General features: G+C 39.1%; 1 protein-coding gene across 10 annotated transcripts in view; it reads right to left on the minus strand.

The window, feature by feature from the left end:
• The window catches only part of Syne2 (spectrin repeat containing nuclear envelope protein 2), a 332,720-nt gene that overhangs the window by 99,175 nt on the left and 209,287 nt on the right, over positions 1 to 24,258 (minus strand). For 8 of the 10 annotated variants that reach the window (XM_071607983.1, XM_071607984.1, XM_071607981.1 and 5 more), the window contains 9 exons: positions 23,555 to 23,737; positions 21,188 to 21,319; positions 17,127 to 17,318; positions 16,454 to 16,528; positions 13,723 to 13,833; positions 10,061 to 10,177; positions 5,076 to 5,306; positions 1,711 to 1,893; positions 580 to 708 (listed from right to left, as the gene is read on the minus strand). In XM_071607983.1, the coding sequence (XP_071464084.1) occupies positions 580 to 708; positions 1,711 to 1,893; positions 5,076 to 5,306; positions 10,061 to 10,177; positions 13,723 to 13,833; positions 16,454 to 16,528; positions 17,127 to 17,318; positions 21,188 to 21,319; positions 23,555 to 23,737 (1,353 nt within the window). Of the gene's footprint in view, positions 1 to 579; positions 709 to 1,710; positions 1,894 to 5,075; positions 5,307 to 5,461; positions 5,531 to 10,060; positions 10,178 to 13,722; positions 13,834 to 16,453; positions 16,529 to 17,126; positions 17,319 to 21,187; positions 21,320 to 23,554; positions 23,738 to 24,258 lie in introns of those variants that run through there. The other 2 variants (XM_071607982.1, XM_027929689.3) reach the window with 2 other exon arrangements.

Genomic DNA, 24,258 nt, shown 5'->3' on the forward strand with positions numbered 1-24,258 from the left:
GATTGCCTATTCTTGTTAATCTTTTTTAAAAATTTTTTTTAGATGTTGATGGACCTTTATTTTTTATTATTTATTTACATGTGGTGCTGAGAATCAAACCCAGTGCCTCACACATGCCAGGCAAGTGCTCTACCACTGAGCCACAACCCCAGCCCCTATTGTTGTTAATCTTAACTTTTCAAAAAATCCATTCAAAATATTCACACAATAATCAAATGTTAAACTATTAGACACATGGGGAAAAAATCACCCAAAACATATCAGCATGTTTTGAAATAAGCAAAGCAGTGTTGTAGACACAGAGGTACTAAGTTTACCCTTCATGTTTCTACTTAGTTTAATATAAGATACAACTTAATAAAGGAATAAAGTTAGAGTGTCCCCAGTGGTAGCAGATGGAAGCAAACCAGTAAACATCCAAAAATCGGCATTGCTGCACACGCACAAACACTCACACCTGACATTCTGCACCTGGTCACACATGCAGACCCTCCAATGGCAGTTCAAAGTTTTGCCCAAGAGAAACTGCATCTAGAAAGTTTTACTCTTGTCCTTACAATGGCCAGTGGCCAAAATTACCTGTTGCACGGGGACATCTCTTTGTCTGCTAAATTGTGGCCTTTCAGTTACAATAGGTACCAATTCAGGAAGGTTAACAGGCTGGAGGACTTGTTGAAGTTCTGAAGGTTTCCTTAGAATGGTAGGGTACTGCAGAAAAATGTAACAATGGCAGACTGTTTAAAAATTAAGACCCACTTTATCTAAGAACTCTAAAAATGGGATTACCTAATAGAAAAGTGTTACAGGAAGTAAATGATAGTACTTTGTTAGGTAATATAATTGTATGCTATGTTTTAATGTACTTATTTCTAACATCGTGAAAAATCACTCCATTTGATGAAACGATCTTCTTTCCTCAATCTAATTCATCCCATGAATTACTAAAAGCCAGGATTTATTTATTTATTCCTTTTTTACTTAAGAACAAAGTAAGTCAATCAATCAATCAAACAGGGAAATGGTACAACATTTATGAACTCAGATTTTCCCCATGTCTCAACTATCTATTTTTTTTAAAAAGGAGGATGAAAGGGGCACCATATGGCCTATGTCTCTGCAGCCAGCCTCATTTCTGTGAGTGTGAAGTCCCCAAGCAGGAATCACTTATGAGTTTGGATGCAAATCTTACAGAGTAAGATCTTATGCATGATATGAGCGTTTTCATTTATAAAAACAGAATGCTTTTAAAAATCATGAAAGCACTCTAAATGTAGTCTACTATACTGTGAGAGTATATATAAACATTAATAATGAAGAACAAAAGTACCCTGGAAGCAGGTTTTGTTTTTCTCATGTTAAATTTTCAACTTATCTATAAAGGCTTCATTGTCTGGTCAACAGGAGTCACAAAATTGTGTTAAAATATACACTTATGAAGAAACCTTACCTGAAAGCTTATTATCAGCAAGTACACTCCACCCCATCAAACCAACCCAAACCAAACCACCACCAACAACCTCGTTAAGACACTTGCACCGCAGTAAAATGAAATAAAACCAACAAAAGCCAGTGTCCCCATCGCTTCCAGTTTACAGATTCCTGCTTACTGTGTACAGTTTCTCTGTAGTTGGTGCATCATTTCCACCCAGGGTTCTCCTCTGGCTGGCTCTGGCCTATGGAGATATATGTCTACACATAACCATATTTTACCTGATCCTCGCTGTATTTCTCCTGCAGCATCATCTGGACTTTTTCCAAATTGCACTTCACAGTTTTGAGTTTCAGGGAGAGTGCTTCGGCCTCCTGTTGAGTGGCTCCACTATCTCCCAGGCCCTGATCTTTGCAAGTGTCCAAGAGAGAGGCAACCTTGTGCTCAATCTCGGTCAGCATAGCCTAAGGAAGAAAATCAGGAATTATTCACAGGGTTGGTCTTTTTTGTTTTCATGCTGGGGACTTGCACCCAAAGTATTATTCTTCCAATAAGTGAAGCTTCCTCTCTTTATCTAAAGGTATACAAGAAATCCCAGAAAGACAGGATGGAAGCGACCTCGGGCAAACAAAACTTCCACTGAATTCCTACGCTTTTCAGCAGGAATGCAACCAAAACAATCCCAATTGCAGATATCACTCTCTGCCTTAATCTAAAAGAAATGATTTCATAATCACTTTAGAAAACACTGAAGAATGTACACAGTAGAGCACAGTGGTTAAGAACAAGATGCTAGAACCAGCCTGACTGCTGCCTGGACCCTGACCCTGCCACTTGGTACCTGTGTGTGCTTAGGCACTGTGCTTTAGATGTAGGTACATGCTTGCAGTAATCTGTAAAATGGGGATAATAACAGAATTTACCTCATAGGGTGATTTTAATGAGTTAAATCCATGTGATTTGGCCTCAATCCATGTACTTTTGATTTAATGAGTTAATATCATGTACACAGTCCATGCTTAAAAAAGTGGTAAGCAAAAAGTGTTGACTACTCTTAATTTCCCCTGCCTTCTTTATTCTTTCTTTATTCATTTTTCACGATTCCTATTTTAATAGTTCTACTCCATGGTTCCCTTCTTTGTTACTACTTTAAGTTGTTCCCAGTTGTTCACTTTTGTAATTAATGCTGCCATAATTATTTTTCTCATTTCAGATTATCTGCACAGGTAAATTTAGGTCAAAAAAGATGGACATGTTATATGCTCACAGATCTTCAAAACACTGAACCAATTAGAGCTACCACACATTAGTGAGTCTATTTTGCTAGAGTTTTGCCAGGATGATAAAATCATTATGAATGTAATACAACGCAAAACAATAGCTAGTTTAATTCAAATGTCTTTAATTATCAAGGTTGAACAGCTCCTTTCAAATTTAAATTACCAAACACAATGTTTCTTGTTTGTTCCTGTCCTTTGGCCATTTTCCTACTGGGAATGTAGTATTTATAGACAACTTTAAGGTGTTTTTATGTTTCAATGTGAAATCATAGGTGTCATGTTATTATATAAATGATCCAGAGATGGCCCTTGTATATTGGCCCCTATGTTATTTCTTTCTTTCCAGTAAATTAGAACCATTAGCTCAAACCTCACTTTTTATATATGTAGTGGCTTTAAATATAATCCTATGAGCATATATTCAGCCATACAGAGCCTGCCTGCTTTGTATACTCCCAAAACTACACCTGACATCTGCCAGCCATGGATAAGACAAACCCTGGGGCTTTAGAAAGTCCCAAGCTTCTGCTGCCCTGTGAAACTCTCTGACCTGGACACAACATTGCTCAGGGATATGACACAGACACATAAAGCCCCTCACTGATTTCCCTCTCCTCCTCCCCCCTGCAGTGCCCACCTGCCTCATCCCAGGCTTCTGCAAGAACTTTTGTGACTCTAAGAATCAATCCTGTCAAAGTCCTGCCCACATAAAGCCTGTTGGGCGCTACTGCTACCTGGTGGTCATGTCTTTTCTTTGGGCAACCCCCACATCCTCAAAGTAGGTACAAGAGGTGAGGAGAGGATTCCAGTGATGATCAAGGAGTTGACATGAAGCCTCCCTAGTCAGTAGACAATCAGTTTGCAAATGATATGGGACGGCCTTAAATGATTGAGAATCAAAATCTGAACTGGCTTGGATTCAGTTTAAGCAAGGCTTTATCCTGTGCTAGTTGGACTTATCTTTTTTTTTTTTTTTTTGGTACCAGGAATGGAACCAGAGGCACTTAACTACTAAGCCACATCCCTAGTCCTATTTTGTGTTTTATTTAGAGACAGGGTCTCATCCTTACTGTTGCTGAGGCTGGCTTTGAACTTGTGATCCTCCTGCCTCAGCCTCCCAAGCCATTGGGATTATAGGCGTGTGCTACAGTGCTCAGCTGGACTCTGTCAGTGAACTGACGATTCAGAACTGACCACTGGGGTCAGAGGTGCTGGGCTGCCCTGAGAAGCAGATAAGGGCAGCTGCCTGTCCTCTCCCCTGCAGGCAGATCTGGATGCGGTAAGGCTGTGGGCCTGAGCAGCAGGGGAGAATGCCCCTGGATGAAGGGCAGGCCATTCCCATCACACGACAAGTGACTGCAGGAAGAGCTCCCTGTGGCCAGGCTGGTGGTGTGGGGTACTCTGAGAAAAGAGAGTGTCCTAATCCCTGGCAGATAAACAAGGCAACAAGGCAGACATCAAGTCGCGGCTGGTCTCCTGAGTGCAGAGGGAGAGAGGCTCTGGAAGCAGCCAGCAGGTCTCTGCTGTTGTGACATGCAATTATGCTGCTGCGATGTCATCATTCTAGCCCCTCCCTTGTGGGACAGAGAGCCAACCTTTGGGCTGAGCTGGCAAGTTTTGCTTAAAGTGACTAAAGTCAAGGAAGTCCATGTCCTTGCTCCTCCCAAGCAAGACGGGGAGCATTCCTGGTCAAATGGCTGTAAAGCCCTTTCATGCTGTATTTGCAATCTTGGAAATCAGAACACTCAGTTTCATTTCTGAAGAATAAATATTCCAAGTACTTAGAATTATTAAATTTTGAGCACTTTTTTTGCGGGGGTACTGGGGATTGAACCCAGGGACACTTAACCATTGCATCCCCAACCCCCCATTTTTTTTTTTTAATTTTGAGACAAAGTCTTGCTAAGTTGCTTAAGGCTAAATTGCTGAGACTGGCCTTGAACTTGTAATCCTTCTGCTTCAGGCTCCCAAATTGCTGGGATTACAGGCATGCGCCATCGAACCTGGCATTGAGCACCTTTTATATACTTTATATAACAGACACTGTTTTTTGTTTTTGTCTCATTTAATCCTAACAAAAATCCTATGAGCTAATCTACTATAATAGGAGATTTAGGGCTGAGAAGTTAACTTCTCTAAGTTCATAGTTAATGTGACAGAACTGGCTTTGGACTCCATATTCTGAGCTCTTGTCCTCCCAAATATGCTGTTTACATAAAGCATTTCAAAGAACTACAAGTTAAGGCGAAGATAAATGTGAGAGTCAGAGCGAGAGAAGAAACATACTGTTGCTTTAAGTGAAATCAGCTCTGCGTTGGCTGGTGATTGGTGAAAAGGCAAACTACGAACTGGCCCAAAGGTCTTACCTGGCACCCGACCAGTTCCTGTTCCACCACCTGCTGCATGTCTGCGTTTAATGTTTCCGGCTCAAATGCCACGCTGGCTTGTTGCAGCCACAGCTCCAGCTCGGCCACCTGGGTCTTGCAGACATGGAGGACTTCTACAGGCCGGGCCCTAGTTCTCTTCACTGAGGTCTCAAAATCTCCTGGCTTATCAGAAAAGTCCAGAGCTGCAGCCTTGATAGGAGGAGTGGGACCCTAAGATAAACCCAAAGATAATCCAGCAGTGAAGAGCCAGGAGTCCAAAGATTTCAGACTTGGGCTGGCAAAGACCTGTGGACCCACAACCTTTCTCCCCAGTTAAAAGAAACAAAATAAGAACAGAAGAAGGAAGAAAGAAAAGAAAAATGCACCTCCACACTCATAGCAACAATCACGTGACCTGGTGGCACAGGTTTCTAAGCAGCCGATCTGCATGTACACAGGTACAGTATTCCTGGGCACAGAGGAAGCGAATGGGCTTTCAGTTCATTGAGCGGTGAGCCCCAGGAGAGAGGTGAGAGAGTGAGAGAGAGTGTGGGCATGTGGGTGTGTGTGTCCCAAACACTACAGGAACTGGCCAGTGTTTAAAGTTTCATGACCCAGGATTAAGCAATGCTTACATTACTCTGCACTCTATTCAAACAGGAAAAAACAAGAAAACAAAACAAAAAAACGACCTATACATATTGCAGGCATACAATGAAATAAGCCAAGTAATGAGATTATAAAGGATTTTAGCTTTTCTTTCAACATACATGCTATTACTCATCTCAACTTCTCCCCGGTAAAAATTGCTTGAGTCAAGTTATGAACTTGAGCAGAGGAATCTGAAAACTTTCCTCCTCTTCCTCAGAACAAATCTCTAAAATAACTTTCACCTTCGAGATCCTCAAATATTATTGAGTTAGAGACCAAGTAATTAATATAGAAAAAAATGATATATTCCATTCTACTGTCATGTATAACTGACTGTAGAACAAATAAAAAAGAAAAGAATGATGTGTTCTTTTCATATTGAAATAACTGGGCTGCTAATCAATGCAATAGCAAAATTTCTCCAGTTAGCAAATGAAAGTTTTTCAATAATTATATCAGATGTTTTCAGTTTGGAGGGGAAAAAAAAGATTTCATACAAAGAAATATTTGCCTTCCACCATATTAATTATCCTTCTCTATAATATTAAAAAAGTGTATCAGCCCTTGGAGAGAAATTCCTTTAGTTTAATAAAGATTTGTTTTGCTGAATGAAAGTATTGTTCCCTATAAATATTTTATTGTGATTTTGATAAATTATAATGTTATCCATAGAAGACTTTTTTAGCAAGTAATAAAGCACAATCTGGGTCAGGTGACAAACTTCTAACGAGAACTGCTCACAAATGCATACCCTAATTCAATGCAAATGCACATTTCTGAATATTTGTGAAATTTTATTTAAACACAAAACTTTCAATGCAATTGAGTGAAGAAAACTGGTAGGTGGTAATAAAATCACGCAAAGTATGAAAATATCATTCATTTACACACTGATGAGTGTTACGAAAGCTGGTTTGGAAGAAGTGTCTCTGGGTTGAATTTCTTCCTTCTGACCATCTATTAACTTCATGCATATTGCTCTTTTCTGCAAATCCCTATTTTTCCTCTGCCTTCATCGATCTGTTTTTATAATTTAATTCAAGAATCACCCTCTTAAGGACATTTTCCCCTGACTTGTGTTTTCCTCTGAACTTCATATACAGTCAGGTTAATACCTGGATTCATTTATTTCAATTTTCTTTTTTAATCTTGATTTTTTAAAAAAGCAACAATTGAGTGATATTACTGCAAATCACCAATTTCTAGCCACCTGATAAATTCCCTTCTTTTCTTCCTTCGTATTGGGGATTAAACCCAGGGATGCTTTACCACTGGGCTACTTCCACAGCCTGTTTTAGTTTTTGAGACAAGATCTTGTTAAACTGATCAGGCTGGCCTTGAACTTGTGATCCTCCTGCCTCAGCAAAACCACACCTAGCTGATTAATTATTTTCTACTTTTCAGTTATTACTTATATCTTACTGGAAAAGACTTGGGGATCCCCTTTCTTTGCCACCTGACATAGCAACCTGTGAATATTAATTAATTGATAATAAATGATTTGCCATCTGGCTTCTTAATGTATCCAGACTTTTTGGAGCCCCTCCTATATGCCACACACATTTTTAAAAGACATTTTGTTTCTTTGCTTTCTCACTAATAAAATTACTGAGGAAATAAGTAAGCTGGATGATTAATCTGGGATTTATTTGCTGGTAATTTGAACCTGAAGAGAATCTAAGGGGTGTGGGGTAGGAGAAAAAAGATTATTTGCAACCATAGAACTTGCAAAGCTGAAAGTGGCCTCAGGAACCTGCCAGTGAGCAGTTTGCCCATGTCTTTTTTTTTAAACAGTCAAAGACAACTGAGCTTGTGCGTCATCAGTTCACATGCCTCTCACCTCACCAACTTGCTTCCAGTTGTCCAAGGCCAACAGCTCTGTGATCTTTAAATTATGAGTCCCTAGTTGTTTCCCTAATAGCATCTCAGCAAAACAGCTTCCCTGGAAAATAGCCCCAGATTCTAAAGGCAGAAATCATGTAAACGAAGGTCTTCTAATTGTACACTGTGGGAGGCTTCAAAGCATTAGCCACAATTGTCACGTCTATGACATAACTAAACTAATAACACTAACCTTTACTGAGCTCTTATTATGCGTCAGGCACTGTGCTAAACATGTAATAAAGACTACCTCATTCCTTCACACTGCAAGCCTGTGTTTATTCCCAGTATACAGCTGAGGAAATTGAGGCTTTGGGAGGCTATTCAAACGGCCTGTGGTCACCCAATTAATTAGTAAGTAGAACCAGAATTCATGCCCTGATTTCACCTTGCTGTGGAATCTACAAATCCACCTTTTGGACACAATTTTACTAGCTCTCTAGTGTCCAGGTTAACCCCTCAGGGAGTCACACTGTTGGATTTCTGTATAAACGCATCACATATCTAAACAACAGGACTGTGGTTAAAAGGCAAGTGAATTTACTGGCTACAGTCACTCTGCGTGCCAAGATATCAAGCCTTCAAGTTTACTCCTTCTATTGAGTCAATTCTACAAATACCTGTGCATCCTCCTCACTTTGCACAGAATGAGAGCTTGCCTGCCTGAAGGGCCACGTCCACCTGCACAAGCACAGACGTGCGACACGCTGCTGGAAAGGCATGGCAGTCTTTATTCTGTGAGGTCAAGCCCACTTTGGTTTCACTTTCTGTATTAAATATTTATTCTTCAATGCAATCCGGGTCACAGATGACTCTGAATTTTACTAAAAATTGCACAATTCTCGTTTGGTCAGTGCCCTTGATCTCTAAACCAAAAAGTCTGCAGAGGCTAATGCCTGGCTGATGACACAGGTGGCCTGGTCTCTGGAGCTCCCCCTTTCCCTCTCTGGCTGTTGGGTCAATGAAACGGAAATGACCAAAGGCAGGAGGTGAAATGACCCTGACTGATCAAAAGAGGGCTTCAAGAATCCACGAGGCACCCCCAGGACAAAAGTTCTGTTAGGAAGAAAATATGAATGTACGTACACAGACAGCAGTTTAAGAGAGTCACTGGGGCCTTACAGTGGAAAGCTCAAGTTCTAAACCTGGAGGGAGAAGTTCTGGGTTTCAATCTTAACTCTGCCACTCAGGAGCTGTGTGGCCTTGGACAACCGAACGTCTAAGTCTCCTTCTGTCAACTGGGGCAACAGCAGTAATTACCTTACAGAGCTGACGTGAGGATTAAGAGGGAACACATGTAAAACCCCAGTGCCTGGCTCATAGGAAGCGTTCAGTGGATTTTTGTTACTTTCCCCTCACCTCTTTCTCTTATCATCACCATTATGTGCTGTAGACACTGCCAGGGCAGAACAACCTGCCGATCACCCACCCCGGGAGAAATACACTGTGCAGAATGCCCGCTGCAGCCAAAGCACAACTGAAGCTACGTCTGATTTTTAATTAGGTGTCAAAAGAAACATTAATTCTGGCCAGCAAAAGACAAAAACAAACAAAACTATGGGTGAGGTCAGCAACTTTCTTAGACATAAGTACTGCCAGCGAGTGTTAAGCTGCGACATTTGTCTGCCGTGCTGGGCACATACTGTTAAGAGAGACAGAGAATGAAAGGGAAGAAGGGCAAAGAGGAATAACAATTTGACAACTTTGTATATATATATATGTGTATATATATATATATATATATATATATATATATATATATATACAAGGGCAAACAATTGGGAGAAAAGACTGAAAAGGAGAAGGAGGGGAGAAAGCAGGTCAGGATCTTTTTTGGGGAGCTACTCGGTGAGACCCATGGAGCTTTATTTCCACCAAAACCACCATGGGAAACGGCTCCCCAGAGGGCCTTCTTGAGAAACAATGTGCACCACAAAAATATCTCAAATGAAGAAGAGTAGACTGGAAAATTCTGCAATTGATTCCTTACTCTCCCAGTGACTGCCAGTGTTTTACTCTCTGAATTTTTATTTTCTCTTTTGGGAAACTTGCGGGCAGGCATTAACCAGCTTCATCTAATCCAAAGATTAGAAAAAAAAAACAAATAAATGCCTTTTATGAGGTAGGCCGTTAGTCAACCTTAGCTCTTCTCCACTTTCGTTGTCCCCAGATGCTGTGTGTACAGGTGGAAGAAATCACTAACGGGAAGACTACTTCACACCACAAAGGGTGACCAAGTGGAGAAAGGTCTCCCTGCTTCATGCCATGCTTATTTTCTATGTGAATGATAGCGAATCTTCCATTTCAATAGCTTGAAAGCACACATACAGACATGAAAGTTCACAAAGAACACTTGGCTTGGCACACAAAGGATTGCAGAACCCAGAAAGCTGGTCACCTCTGGCGACAGTCCAGGTAGCCAAGCAGTTGGCTTGTTACTGACAGGGACTTACCTCTTCTGTTTGGTTGAGCTTTGGGGAAAATGCTAGGCTTTGCTCAGTGTTTAGTGAGTCTGGTGCCAGAATTTGTACCATGGAACTATCACAGGTGCTTATTTTCCCATCTGCTTCCTACAAAGAAAAGAATCAGACATCCAGGAAAGGTCTTTCCCTGCTGCCAGAGTAGCCCCTCTTCCTTGCCTGCTCATTTGCAATTTGACTGCTTGCAAAAATGTCCAGAGAATTCAGGTGCATTTAGAAAAGAGTTAGCTTGTTTTGGTGGGGAAAAAAAAAAATCAGCTTCCTTTGGTTTGTCTTTATTTATATGACTTAAATACTCAAAAACTCTCTTCTTAATGAGCACATAAAGGATCCACAGAATTAAGTATTTAAGCAGATCACTTTGAGAGTTTAAATGAGGTTCTATGATAGGGGCCACATTTCAAATAATGGGAGAAAAGATGAACTTATTAGATATAAGAATAACTATTGAGATATTTTATGAAAAATATAACAAAAGTCTTTGTCTCACTCCTGACAATGAATTCTAATTGTATCTAATATTGAAATGTAAAAGCTATACCATAGAAATTGTAGAGGTGGGGAAGGGCTTTGACAACATAGGAAAAGAATGTTAGTAGAGACAACATTAAAAAAAAATAACATAATGTGCACCACAGAAGAAATATAGTCTAAGTTAAAAGAGAAAAACTAACTGGGATGAAATGTTATGCTCTTAATATATTAATCTTATAAATTAATAAGTTAAACATCAACTCCTACAGAGAAAAAAAAATGCAATGCTATGCACTAGCAATTCATGAAAGAATTACAAAATCCGACAGACTTCCAAAGGGAGATACTCAACATTCTTACAATATAAATTCAATTTAAACCGCTGATTAAGGGGACTAAAACCCACTTCACTAAAGCTTTTGATTATTAAACAAGATGATATATTTAAAGTATTTAGTAGCTTTTAACAAAATGTTAGCTCCTCTTTACTGGGCATGATAATTGCTATCAAACACTAAGAACTGAACCAAAACTAAAGGCAGAACTTTAGATAAAATTGCAAAGGTAGGTAAGGATCATGAAAAACTTGGCATGCCAATAAGTTTGCATTTTACTAAGTTGATAATCAGAATCCACAAAGGATATTAAGATGGGATTTATTTAGCGCAATAGGTTTTAGAAAAAGCCATCTGTGTTGTGTAAGATATACCAGAAAAAAAAAAAAATAACTGGAGGTTGTAAAACCAATTAGGAGGCTATTCCAACAGCCAAAGGAGAAATAAAATTGCCTCACACAGGATGAGGAAACAAAGAATAGGAAGAGAGGGAGATGAAGCTTCAGTGGGTGTTGCTTGGCTACTGACTGAATATGAAGATGATCATGAAGTTTATTCACTTTGGACTGGGAAAACAGTGGGTGCCACTAGCAGGCGCTGAGAAATTAGGAGGAAGAGCAAACTTTGAAATCCATTTGGTCAAATGGATTTGAGAATATTTATCCAAAATGAGAAGTCTATCAGGAGGGTAGACATGTGGAACAGACTTAAGATAAAAGCCATGATGGGCGATTTGAGGTGGGAATCACTGGCACAGAGATGCCAAGCACAGGGGATGAAATCACCAGGAGACAAAACAGAGGGAAGGAAGAGGAGGAACCTTCGGGGAATACCTAGCGTCACAGACAGAAGAGAGGGGCAAGGAAGGGACAGAGAGTTTACAGGTAGAAGAGACAGGAAGTGAAGAATTAGAAGGACACTTCAAGAGGACGAGGTGGCCCATAACGTCGGACTCTGGCAAGATCAATAAGGATTAGGACTAACAAAAGGCTAAAGTTGCATTCTGGAAGTCAATCACAGCATACACACAGCCAGAGGCAGAGAAAAGATCTCAAAGGGACCCAGGGAGCCCCAAGGACAAACATTTAGTGGGATATGAACGAGGAAGTACAGTAACTGATGTGGGAAGCAGGATTCAAACAGTCCATGAATCCAAGTGCCATAGTTGGCCATGGACGGGACATCTGCTCTTGGAACAGAACTGTGTCACGTATAGGCCTAAGGATGTGGTAAGCCACACCTGGGGAGAGCTAGGGGCAACAGAGGGAAAGGACCAGCAATTTCCACGGAGGAGGCAGAAGTTGAGATGGGTCTTAGGGATGGGGAGGACACCTCGGGCAGCATGGAGGAAAGGCAGGCCAGGGATGCCAAGCAAAGAGCCACTCAAGGTGCAGACAGATTGGGATGATCGGTTTGTTTGAGGGAAGGGGGTTAAGAGGGAAGAAATGCACCACGAGGCAGAAACTGAAGATGCAGGTGTAAGCAGAGCATGGTGCCAATGACTAATGAAGGGTTGGTGTGGGAGCTGAGGGACAGGAGGTGGGAGGAAGAGGTGGGAGTCAAGGTGACGATGATACGGTAGCAGGCATGCTTCAGAAGCAAAGGAAAGACATTACTGCTGTGCCAGGTGAGGATGGTCTTCTAAAGAGAGGATATCGCCTTTTATTTTGAAAGATTAGAGAAGGTTCAGAATGTTGTAAGGAGAAAAAGGCTTACTGCATTAATTTATCCTACATTATTTTTTTAAAAGAAATTATGGAAAGACCCTCACCCCTCTCTCCTCCCCTGACACACACACACATTTTAACTACTCCCAAAAGAGAGGCGTGATAAATGCCTTGGCAAAACAATGTGATTTAGGTGAATTTTGAAGTGACTTTTTCCTCAGAAAAAGTACTCTCTTACTATCTGTTGAGTGAACAACAGAAACGCAAAACATTAGCCGGTATTTACTAAGTTGCATTGCATTTGTGCAGATGTAATGGTGAGAAGCTTTTGAACATTCACAACAGCCAAAATAAGGAACCAACTTAAGTTTCCAGCATGGATGAATGGATAAAGAATATGTGGTCTGTATATATTACAGAATACTATTCACCCTTAACAATGAAAAAAAAAATCCTGCCATTTGCAATGACACAGATGGCCCTGAACAAGAATATGTTAAATGCAATAAGCTGGACACAGAATGCTAAATATCACATTATTTCATTTACAAATAGAATCTAAAAAACTTGAAGCAGAGGGTAGAATTGTGGTTACCAGGGACTGTGGGGAAGCACTGGGAGACACTGAACAAAGGATCCAAAATTTCAGTTAGGTAAGAGGAATAAGTTCAAGAGACATTACCATAAAAAATGACTATAGTTAATAGCAATGTATCATAGACCTAGAGAATACAGAAAGAATAGATTTTAAGTGTTCTTAATGCACACACACACAATAATAAAATGATAATTATGCAAATCAATGCATATGCTAATTAGCTCAATTTAGTCATTCCACACGGTATATATGTATTTCAAAGCATCCTACGATCCACAATAAATACATGCAATTTTCATTTGTCAACAGTGACAAAAAATGCAGCACAGTTCTAAGCATTCTTTCAAATAAGAACTTTTCTTAAAAAAAAAAAAAAAGAACTTCTTTTCTTTGACTTACTATCCCTTATTTTATTCCTCATTTGGGACATGTCTGTATTTTAAAGTGGAGGTGCTGAATGAAAGCAGAACAAAGGAAGAGGGGAAAGGGAACACAAATTGGGGCAAAAAACAGCTCCCTGTCCCCACACCCCACCTCTGAACATGATATGCCCAAGATTACCGGAATGATGGTTGCTGAGGAGGAGGATTCTCCATCTTCCTCCAAGCCCAGGTCATGCTTCCAAAGTAAAGGCAAAGACCTCGAAGACGGCTCCGCTTTCTCATATTCATTCTAAGACAGTGATGGGTTGGTTAGCAGAAGGAAGTGATACCCTACTCTCCTAGACAGCACCCTCCTTGTCTCTCTCATGCAAGGTTCAATTTGCTGGGCATTTTGACTGTAGGCCTTGATTCCACACCTTCTCCTATATTCCATTCACTTATTTTGCTAACTAAGTCATATTTCAAATGTGGTTGCAAATTCCTGAAGCCTAAAGAATATTTTTTTAAAGTTAGAGTAAGCTCAAGTCACAGAAAGGAGATCTTTCAAACAATACTTAGGTACTTAATTTGTTTTGGTAAATGCAATCTTAAATGCTGTATTTAAAATAACATTCCAATAGGTATAAAAATGCTTAAAATCACTAATTATCAGAGAAATGCAAACTAAAACTATAATGAGAGGCCGGGGGTGCAGTTCAGTGATAGAGCTCTTGTCTAACATGCATGAAGCTCTGGGTTTGATCCCCAGCACCACTAAATAAATAAATAAAACAGTGAAGATATCATTTCATACCTATCAGAATGGCATTTATTTTTATTTTTATTTTTTTTACCATTCTCATGGAACTTTTATTTTTCACTAATCTCCAAAAAGACCTTAAAATTTTTAAACATTATTTTTTAAACTGATACATTAGAAATATATATATATATATTAATGGGGTGCCATGTGATTTTTTCCAAAATAATTAATTTACTTTAATTAGGTATATATGACAGCAGAATGCATTTTGATTTATTGTATACAATTGCAGCAAAACTTCACATTTTTATGGTTGTACATGAAGTAGCATCACACAATATGTGCAGTTATACATGTACCTAGGATAATGAGGTCCATCTCATTTCACCATCTTTCCTGACCCCATGCATCCTTCCTATATTCCCTCCCTTTTGCCCAAAGTTCCTCCATATTTCCCATTCTTTCAGCATGGCATTTATTAAAAAAATGATGAAAAATAACAAGTGTTGGCAAGGATGTGGAGGAAAGGAAACTTAAATACTGTTGAGGGATAGTAAATTAGCTATTAGGGAAAACAGTATACAGGTTCCTCAAAAAACTAAATGAGAAAGCCACCATATGATCCAGCAATACTACTATTGGGTATATATCCAAAGGAAGTGAAATCAATCCATTGAAGAGATATCTGCACTTCTGTATTTATTACAGCATTATTCATAACAGCCAAGATGTGGAATCAACCTGAGTGTCTATCAATGGACCAATGGATAAAGAATGTAATGTGTAATATGTATCTAAGTGTGTGTGTGTGTGTGTGTGTGTGTGTGTGTATATATATATATATATATATATATATATATATATATATATATGAATGACAGAATACTACTCAGCCATAAACAGAAGCAAATCCTGTCATTTGTAACAACATGGAGGAACTAAAGGGATATTTTATTAAATGAAGTAAATAAGCCAGGCACAGAAAGACAAATACTGTAGAATCTTGCTTATATGTGAAGTGTAAAAAAGTTAAACTTGTAGAAACAGAGAGTAGAATGGTGTTTATTGGGGTGGAGGGGATGGAGGGGGTTGGGGAGATGTTGGTCAAAGGATGAAACATTTCAGTTAGACAGGAAGAAGATTAAGAGATGAACTGTATGCCAATAACAATATAGTGTGTCCTTGCAAACTGCTTAGAGAGATTTTAAGTGTTCTCCCACAAAAAGAAAACGGTATGTGAGATAATGCATACATGCATTAGATGGATTTAGCCATTCATAACATCCTGAGAGAGAGAGCACACTAAAGTAAATACCTATCTGAAATTAAATCATACTGAAGTGTCTGAAGTCCCCTCTGTTTTGGCCTTTGGTACTGCCTCTATTTTCCTGATTCTCTCTGCCACAAGGGACATAAGCAGATTGTGAAGCTGTCGATGGTCAGAGGACATGGTAAACCTACATTCTTCTTTATCCTAACTCTCAGCCACACTGAGTCCTAGGGACAACTATAGGACAAGAGATCTGTTCTGCATGACAATGGACTAATAATTGGAATAATAATAATAATATAATCTATAAAACGAGCATTAAAAACTGTCTAGTGGTCATATCTGAGCGATAGAAACTGTAAGAAGCTGCAATTTTCTACCTTTTAGCTTAAGACACATGATAACTTTAGTTTTTAAAGTATGGAATGGAAATAGGTGTCCAGAAGTTCAAGTGTGAATGTCTCTTTCAACCAGTTGTAATGAAGTAGTAACAATTAGCTGTATTCGTCACTGACACAGCACATGACCTTGACAACACTGTTTTAGACCCCAAAAAATAACTCAAATATGGAAAAATAAAGTTGTAAAAGTCACATGGGAATGCCAACCCAACAGCATACTCTTAAAACTTCAGAGAATTTATTCAGAAGTCAGGACATGAGAGAGGACTTCATCTTCTCCCTCTGCCAACAAGTGCGTCTGAATTACATTTCTCTCCCTTGTACGTAGTGAAGTAGGTTGAGATGCACTTAATGTTAATAACATGAGAACTACTTCAATCATCCTTTAACAATATCAATATTTTTAAAGAAATAAACATTCTTTTTAAGATCTTTTCTACCACCTTTTTAGAGATCTGGTTCTAACAAACTTTCACAAGAAAATCGTTTTCCTTACTTCACTCTTCAGGGAGCCTTCCTCTGCCTCTTCCTTGACGGCTGGCAAGAATGACATGGAGCCTGGTCTGTCCAGCTGAAAGGGGCACAGCACAAGGACACCTGCAGTCAGCTTGCACATCAACATCGCCAGGATCCTGGCCTGGCTGCATTTTTATGGAGCTAATTTTTTACTTACTTTATCCACGATGCCCACCCAGCCTCTGGGCCCTGTACCTTTCCGCTCATCCAGCCCGACAGGCTGGCACAGTCCAGTTCCCTCTCGTTTGCGTGGCTTCCTGGGGCCCTTCATCAAACAACTGAAGATTGTTATTCACTGATGTGGATTTGGAGAGGGCCGAGAGAAGGTGCCAGGCCACTTCTGAGTCTGCCATGGGCTGACTATTCCATAGGATGATACTTCAAAGATGGCTCCCTACCCATCTGCCCGTGGAATTTCATAAGCACATCCTTAAATAACTCAAGCATAAGAATTCTGGGTTGAGCCCAGAACAAACACACCCTGAGGATTTATGTTCATTAGTAAACAACCTCAAGTGAAGTACTTCCACTTCAAAAAATTCCTTTACTATGGGCCATAGACCGAGATACAACAAGTTGTTCAGGTGAAAAATATTACCCATTTAACACTCTTGTGGAATGTGGGACCAGTATTAACGTAAAGGGGTTCCTACCTTCCACTCAGACACATCCAGCTCAGCCGTTCCACCATCCTCCAATGCTCTGGCTGACAGCACGTCTCCTTCTTGCTGTTCTTGCTTCAAATGCTGGTGAAGGTTTAGTATGGCAGCCTTCAAGTCCACCAATAGGTCTTCTTTTTTCTGGTTTAAATGCAGAATCTGCTGTTCCATACTTTTGATGTCTTCCTGTACAAAAATAATATCTGCATTGTTTAGAAGTCTGAAGTCTTTGGATGTGCACAGGAGCCAGCTCCCTTCAGTAAAAGAGATGATAAATGGTTCTAGGCTGTTTGGTTGGCAAAGCCAGGAACCACTCTCTGGTACAGTGTAGTTCCTTCCCAATCTGGCTGCATTTCCAAAGGATGTGGGTAGGTTACCTTAGCTCCTCTGTAGACCTTGCAAATCAGAATATCTGGAGGTGGAGCCAAAGCATAAAAACTTGCAACAGGCTCTATGGGTGACTGTGCAGAACAGCTGGGGTGGAGAGCCACTGCCCTAGTGGCTAGCAATAGGACTGGTGGACCCAGAATGCAAAAGGCCAGGACCCAGGGTCTGCACTTTAACACAGAAGGGCTGTCTGCCTACTTCCCATTTTGTCACATAAAGTATTACAAATGCATGTTTTTAGGAGATATGTTCTCATGTCTGCCCCAGAGATTCTTAAGCAGACTAACATTTGAGAATGGCTAAGTGAAAATAGGCTTAGAAGTTTCATTCTTTTATTATTGCCTTTGAAAACTTCTTCAGTATTACTATATCATTTACTCTTTCCACATCCAAGCTTACTATCAAATGGGAGTAATAGTTACCTTGCAGTACAACTTACTATGGGAATGATGGAGAGATGAGTCCAAATTTCATACTGTCGCTTTTTAACATCTGGGTTGGTATATGCAAATAAATTTTTTATATATGGTAGATATGCAAATACTATCTGTCTACGAGAATTATAGAATTAATTATAGAATCCTAGTTTTGGAAGGAATAGCAGATGTTGTCTAGGCTAACAACCTCCTCTCTAGCACCTAAGAGTTATCCAACCCGTGCCTGAACTCCTGCAATGAGTACTGATCAGAAAGTAGCCTGTTCTTTTTAGGAAACTTTCATGTGTTTAAAATTCGTTTTATAGCAGGAGGTATATCTGGGTGGTAGAGCATTTGCTTAGCATGCACCAGGTCCTGGATTCAATTCCCAGCACTGTCAAAAGAAAAAATATATATAAAATAAAATTGTTCCTAATATTTTCCTTAAACCCTTGTTTTTTCTATGCATTACTTATCTATCTAGCTCCATTGTCTTGAAGATATTTATGGTTATTAATTTTTTTACAGATGGAAAAGTTGCACGTCTCTACCTACAAGTAAGTTCTGGAGTCTGCTTCCAGAGGAAGCAGGTGATGTTTCTAAAGCTGCAGCATGTGCCAGAGCAGAGCTGGGCTTCCCCAGGACTCATGTGTGATTGCACACATTCCTATATCAATGTCCCCATTCTGTTTGAAGTCAAAGTTCCCATTATCGCTAGTAGCAAATGATAACTGTCAGAATTAAATCTGGGTTGGAGTGGATTGTGTCCTATTTTCAATAAACACTAAGCTTCCAAGGTTAAGTGCCCCCCCAAGTTCTGACAGCCTTTAGAATAACATTTGGGGAACAGAGCAGGAGGTGCTCAACCTCTCCCACTGTGGAGACACAAAGGGCGCTGAGTAGCCAGTTGCAGGTTGCGCCTGCAGACCTCTGGGTCTGCAGACCACAGTGCCTGAGGTGGAGATAATTTCCATAATGCTACTAAAATTACTTGCCTTTTTGCTGTGTTCACATTTTTTTGTTCCGATGGCACCAAAACAATGGTGGGTAAAACTACTGTTACCTTATATGAATCAAGACAGACATCAACTATATCAATTAAATTCTTCACTATGGTAGACTTATAGTAGGGAAAAAAAAAAAAAAAAAAAAGAAAAGTGCCAGTCTCACTTTAGATCATGCTTGATAAAGATAGATACCTTTAATATTCTGGTGACAAAATAGGAAATATGCCCAAAGTACTTTTGCTACCTACCAAAGTATGATGGTTGAGGGAAAGGATTTGTATGAATGTTTGGTTCTGATTGTGAGCTGAACTACCTACCACCCTGCCCCAGTCACATGAAATAAAATAGCTGAGAAACTATACTTTTACTTAAATGCTATACTTAAAGCCTCTTCTGAAAACATAGGTGTTTTATATTGATCACTGCTAACATTTGGAAGATCTGGGCTCCTACAATGAGTACTGATCAGAAAGTGGACTGCTCTTTTTAGGAAACTCTCATGTGTTCAAAATTTAGTTTTAGACTGGGAGGTACAGCTGGGTGGTACAGCATTTGCTATACTGTCAATATTTGGAAGATCTACATCATTTAGTGAAATAATATTTTCTAAATGATCAAATATGGTATTTCAAAGTTACACATAGTAGAAGATCCATTCAAAGTGTAAGAAAAACCAATAGATTTTAATGTAAAAATATAGAAAGTTCATTAATGTGGCTACAGATCCCATTTATAACTAGCCTATGAGTGACTTTCATTTGTTGGGTTTAATGCAGTTTCAAAGAATATCCACAGTTATTCAAAAGGGCTGTTATTGCTCCCTTTTCCGAGTACACTGTCTTTGAGAGGTTGGATTGTCTTTATATACTTTGAACAAAATTAATAAAATAGCTGGGTATGGTGGCACACACCTGTAATCCCAGCAGTCAGGAGGCTGAGGCAGTAGGATCATGAGTTCAGACCCAGCCTCAGCAACTTAGCAAGGTACTAAGGCAACTCAGTGAGACCCTGTCTCTAAATAAAATACAAAAAAAGGGCTGGGGATGTAGCTCAGTGAGTGAGTGCCCCTGACTTCAAACCCCTGTACTATTAAAAAAAAAAAAATTGACAAAATAGAATGCAGAAGTAGATGAGAATCTGTCTTCTATTAAGCCAGACATTAAAGAAATTTACAAAAATGTAAAACAGAGTCACTCTTTTCATAGTGTTTTGAGTGACATAATTATATTCATAAAAATGTTATTTCTATTAACATGGGTTTATGATTGCTATTTTAAAATAAACTAAACAAATATTTTTACTTTTCTGAGTTTCAATCCCTATGTCTTCAGATATACAAACAAAAGCTATTTGTAGTCCTCAAATTTTCTCATGAACACAGAACTTGACATTTTCACAGTATTGAATCTTTAACACTAAGTCTGTGTCATTGGTTCCACCCCTTAATGACTATGTCACCTTGACTATGTCACTAATGACTATGTCACCTCTCTGTACTTTACCTTGCATGTTAAGTAACTTGCTTCTGTCTCGCACCTAGTAAATGGTATAACCTTGCTTTGTAGTGCCACATTAACTACCTGCCTGCATCAATTGGATCACAGGACAAAAAACACAGCTCTATAGAATCCTGGGTATATAATCATGTTTTTAAATACAGAAGTACTGACTTAAAAATCAAGACTGAAACAGTGGAGGATTGACAGGCAAACCACTGTAACTGTGTGCTCTGGACATTATTAATTATGGCAAATGGAAATACAGCCTGGCATATGAAATCCTTCATTATAATGGTGTCCAGAGTTTTATTACCTCTAAAGCCCAGCCTGCCCACACTGCCTAACTACCATCCCAAAAAACTAGTCAGAGAGCCAGGTTGTCCAAATAACCAATGCCACACGAGTCTCTTTGGGATCAGAGCAAATGCAGATCAAAATATACCATGTTGAGGCTGTGAGCACATGAAAAGCTCCCCATTAAGGAAGAGATGTGGAAGCCCCAGTCCAGTTTCTGGGGCTAGAACTGCCCAGCCTACGATTTTATCATGCTTCAATAATGACATTATACAATCCTCTATTTTATGAAACAGGAATGGAAAGTAAAGGCACACAATAAATAGCTTTAATTGGAAAAAAGAAGTCAGACATAATGCTGTAGCACTACAAAGGCTACTAAATACCAAGGGCTTAAACACTACTTATTACTACTGAATGAATTGATGAATAAATGAATGAAAGAAACATACCTGTACTTCTGGAAAGTCAACAGCTTGGTCTGGTGAAATTTGTTCAAGGGAGAACTCCGTTGAATAATTATTTAAGATCTGTTTCAAACTTTCTATTTCTTCATTGCATTCATTAGTCTGTCTTATGACTACCTACAAAATAACCCCCCCCCCCAAAAAAGAAAAACTGTTGTCATATCTAAGGACTAGATTAATGGGCTATTTTCATTATCAATCCCCACGATAAGTTCCAATCAAATGCAGAAAATATGCACTTATACAGATTTCAACAAGAAATACAGAATATTTTATATTTATATTCTAAATATATTGTAGATATATCCTAAATATCATCTGCATTCTAAATATTAAGAACGTTTGCAAAACTGGCCTGACCTTCCTGCTCTACTAGGTGTCAGGTCACCTTGGGCAGTGCTTAGAGTACAAATCTAAGTAGACACACCTTTTCTCCAAAGTATTTCCAATCTAGTGGGCTTACTCTGGGAAGCCTTTTATGGCATATTAACATAAAGTTGCTAAGATTTATGACATTACTGCTATATCATATTCACCATTTTAATACACAATCCACATGGAGCTTTCCAAAAGAACGCTGACATTACTGATTCAGAATGAACAGGGCATGAGATTGGAGTGATGACGATGAATTTTCCTGGTTCAGACCTATCCTCCCCAGTACACCTTAGGATCAAGGAAGTGCATTTTGTAAGTAAAAAGCTGAAGGTTCAAGAGCAGTCTGAATTTGTAAAACTCACCAGAACAGCACATGGAACCTGATGTTAAGGGAACAGAGCTCAGACCTATTTGTGAGCGAAATGGTATGATTCAAGAACGATGAAAGATAAATGGACTTCAAAAACCAAGTCTAGATACTTCTTTGGTATGCTTCGTTGTGAAGCAGAATATCTTTTGAAACTATGAAGTTTCTGGCCAACATATAATGCTTCCTTGTATTTTCTTTAATATTTAACCATAATTTTAGCTGCAGGCTGGAAATGAATAACTACGTTCACTGCACACACCTGTTCCCAGTCTTCAACAGTGAACTACATCTCATTACTCTCCCCAAAAGCAATTTGACTTATTTTCCACAAGGAAGGCACTTGTAATATCTATAGTAGAATTAAAGGAAATGTCTTATATTCTAATGGTTTTCATTTTCACTAGCTTACTTAGCTTTGAAAGATAGGAGGGGACATTTGATTTCCACCAACACAATAAGATGGAAAATTTTAGCACCATAGTTTGATACCGAACTTGGCAAAAAAATAAATAAATAAAAATAATAAATAAATAGCATCTTCCATCATCCCCTTTTCATCTTGTGAGGAAGCATAGTTAAGAATTGTTATTTTCTTTTCCTGTCCAAGAGACCAATAAAGCACCAAAAGATTAAAAACACTACATCAAGTTTGATGTTCTTTTCTTCTCTTACATTATTAAAAAAATAGAACATTGAGTGCTATGTCTTTTTTCTCTCTGTGAGTGTTAGAAAATGACACCAGCAGATCACTAGCCAGGCCAAGAGGGACTGTGTGAGGTAAGACTCAAACCAGGGAATACAGGATGAAACCTTAGGATGATCGAGTGGCAGCCACAAGCACATGAAACTTAAGAAGGAACAAGCTATTGTGATGGTCAAAGGTAGGATGCAGATATCTACTAAGAGGATCTGTAGAATTCAAGATCTTTCAGCAAAGAAAGTGGTTGTTGATCTAGGAATACATGCTAAAGAAAAAAGGTAATTTCTGACCAATGATGATTCCTGTCTTGAGAATGGTGATCTAACAAAATTTAAGTGGGAGAAAAACATTCTCTGGAGAGAGGATGAAAGATATTATCAGCTAGAAGGAAGAGACCCTTAATAGTGAGAAATGAAACCAAGGGTCCAGAAACTCAAACTTGTGTTATATTTGTACACAAATTAACCTCTATGCAGGTTAACTCTGTAGCTGCTCAGCAAATCACTTAACACCCTGACACCAGACTCCATGAAAACTGTAAAGTGCCTACCCTCTATCTACTCACACGCTGGGTAATAAGATAATAAGATGAGCTGATTGCTAGAAATGAGCAAGATGGATACAGACAGACCTGTTGGCTTCCAGAGACTGCAAATGCCTGGTTTAGGTTCAAATCTCTTCCCACAGCATTGTACCAACATAGGTTTTTAACAGGTGTGGAATAGAATTAAATAGACCCGGACTATGCTTTAATGTCTTCAACCAGAGTAAGGGCAAGAATTTAAGCTCTTCTATCAAATGCCACCTTCTTGATCATAATTATTTTCAATTAAAATTGAGAACAAAACCAGCTTTTGCTGAACATTTTTATCCAATAGATTGGTTGCCATTGTAAACTGCTCACCTTTAATAACTCATTTTGTTCCTGAGTCACGTTTTCCAATAGTTTTACAGCTTGCAAAAGCTCATTTGTCCGCTGAAACACAGGCAGAGGTTTTGTTCCTGCCTGGGGTAGCCTCAGTTCCACTTGGTAAGACACTATCTCAGCAATGGTTTTCTTCATGGGGCGTATATTTTCAAGTATGACCTTAATAACACAAGAAAAGCATGGTACATAAATGGAGAAAAAGACCACTGCTGAGTTTAATTATTCAAAATTAAAATACTGAATACTTTAGTCTCTACAGTTTCAATATTTAAAACATTTTCTTAAGTCAGATTGAAAAGAACCATTGCATCACTTGGGATGTGAGAGTTAAGGGTCTCGGGAAAGAATGCCTGGGGTAAGTGCAATTTGCCAGTATTTACTTGTGCACTTGGACGGCCCTTTGCTTTCTTCTCTCCCTCCCCTCTCTGTGTGAAATTGTTGTTTAGCCCTGCATATTATCACTAAGCAGTGGGCTATCAAAGGGCAAATTCTGTATCTTACCTCTGAGCAACTGCACAGAGCTTCCTACATAGCTCTCAAAAATGCTTATTAAATTGAACAAAATTGTCCAGAAATTTTTAATTCCCAGGAGTACAATCATATTTGGCTTTAATCAACTTCTGATCCATAGAATCTGGATCAATCTGCCTACCTACCTACATATCTACCTAGGTAACTTG

This window comes from Marmota flaviventris, chromosome 2, assembly GCF_047511675.1.
Source record: "Marmota flaviventris isolate mMarFla1 chromosome 2, mMarFla1.hap1, whole genome shotgun sequence".
Taxonomy (NCBI): Eukaryota; Metazoa; Chordata; class Mammalia; order Rodentia; family Sciuridae; genus Marmota; species Marmota flaviventris.